Source organism: Hylobates moloch, unplaced genomic scaffold, assembly GCF_009828535.3.
Source record: "Hylobates moloch isolate HMO894 unplaced genomic scaffold, HMol_V3 SCAFFOLD_4632, whole genome shotgun sequence".
Classification (NCBI taxonomy): Eukaryota; Metazoa; Chordata; class Mammalia; order Primates; family Hylobatidae; genus Hylobates; species Hylobates moloch.
Window position 1 is genome coordinate 696 of NW_026656907.1, and position 1,747 is coordinate 2,442.

At 47.3% G+C, this 1,747-nt stretch overlaps 1 gene segment (V, D, J or C); it reads left to right on the plus strand.

Annotated features, from left to right (window-relative positions):
• The first annotated feature begins 415 nt into the window (after window positions 1-415).
• Window positions 416-1,072, plus strand: LOC116465360 (immunoglobulin heavy variable 1-2-like). The segment is given in 2 exon segments: window positions 416-536; window positions 622-1,072. Coding segments are annotated over 2 exon segments (363 nt in total).
• Window positions 1,073-1,747: the final 675 nt, after the last annotated feature.

The window sequence follows — 1,747 nt, forward strand, 5'->3', positions numbered from 1 at the left end:
AGAAATTTCTAGGATTTTCAGATATCTTAATAGTTAGGAGATGGAGAAAATGGATGGTTTTATTAATTCAGTGCTTGCCAATCTTAGCAGAGACAGTAGTAAGGCATGCAGAAAGCAAAGCCCAGAAAAGCATGAAGGTGTCAAAGTGCCATTTAAGTATGGGTTCACTTGGAGGACCATGTTCTGTGGGAACTTGTTTTCAGCAGAGACAACCTATTTTAGCAGAGTTCTGGGCATACAAGGGAACACACATCATTAAACAAGGGTTAGGACAGGGACTTCAGCGTCCCACTCTCGCATGGCCCATAAATAATGTGTGTTCTGCTTCTCACCTTGGATCAAGTCTAGAGCTATGTAATAATATCCCTCATGAATATGCAAATAACCTGAGATTTACTGAAGTAAATACAGATCTGTCCTTGCCCTGAGAGCATCACCCAACAACCACATCCGTCCTCCAGAGAATCCCCTGAGAGCTCAGCTCCTCACCATGGACTGGACCTGGAGAATCCTCTTCTTGGTGGCAGCAGCTACAGGTAAGAGGCTCCCTAGTCCCAGTGATGAGGAGGAGATTGAGGCCAGTCAAGGGAGATCTCATCCACTCCTGTGTCCTCTCCACAGGTGTCCACTCCCAGGTGCAGCTGGTGCAGTCTGGGGCTGAGGTGAAGAAGCCTGGGGCCTCAGTGAAGGTCTCCTGCAAGGCTTCTGGATACACCTTCACCAGCTACTATATGCACTGGGTGCGACAGGCCCCTGGACAAGGGCTTGAGTGGATGGGACGGATCAACCCTAACAGTGGTGGCACAGACTACGCACAGAAGTTCCAAGGCAGAGTCACCATGACCAGGGACACGTCCATCAGCACAGCCTACATGGAGCTGAGCAGCCTGAGATCTGAGGACACGGCCACGTATTACTGTGCAAGAGACACAGTGTGAAAACCCGCATCCTGAGAGTGTCAGAAACCCCAGGGAGGAGGCAGCTGTGCTGGGGCTGAGAAATAAAAGGGATCATTATTTTTAATGTTGTTTACAGTATGTCATTAATAAATTGAGAAAAAAGTAACAATAGAAGTATATACTCTAATTATATGGGAACTTTGTTTTTTCAGTTTTTTGGGTTTTTTTTGGTTTGTTTGTTTGTTTGTTTGTTTGTGACAGAGTCTCACTCTGCCACCCAGGCTGGAGTGTAACGGCACAATCTCAGCTCACTGCAACCTCCACCTCCTGGGTTCAAGCAATTCTCCTGCCTCAGCCTCCAGAGTAGTTGGGATTACAGGCACCCACCACCACCCCTGGCGAATTTTTGTATTTTTAGTAGAGACGGGGTTTCACCACATTAGCTAGGCTGGTCTCGAACTGCTGATCTCAGGTGATCTACCCTCCTCAGCCTCCCAAAGTCCTGGGATTACAGGCGTGAGCCACTGCACCTGGCCCAATTATATGGGAATTGTTTATATAATTATCATCCTATAAGCAAAGTTCATGGAGGAGGAAAAGCTCTACTGAAGAAAGCTGATACCAGCATTCCCATGAAAGTATCTGTGTAGAATTAAGTATTAAAATCAGTTGAATAGGCGAGGCGCGGTGTCTCACGCCTATAATCCCAGCACTTTGGGAGACCAAGGCGGGTGGATCACAAGGTAAGGAGTTCAAGATCAGCCTGGCCAAGATGGTGAAGCCCCTTCTCTACTAAAAATACAAAAAATTAGCCGTGCGTGGTAGCGGGTGCCTGTAATCGCAGCTAC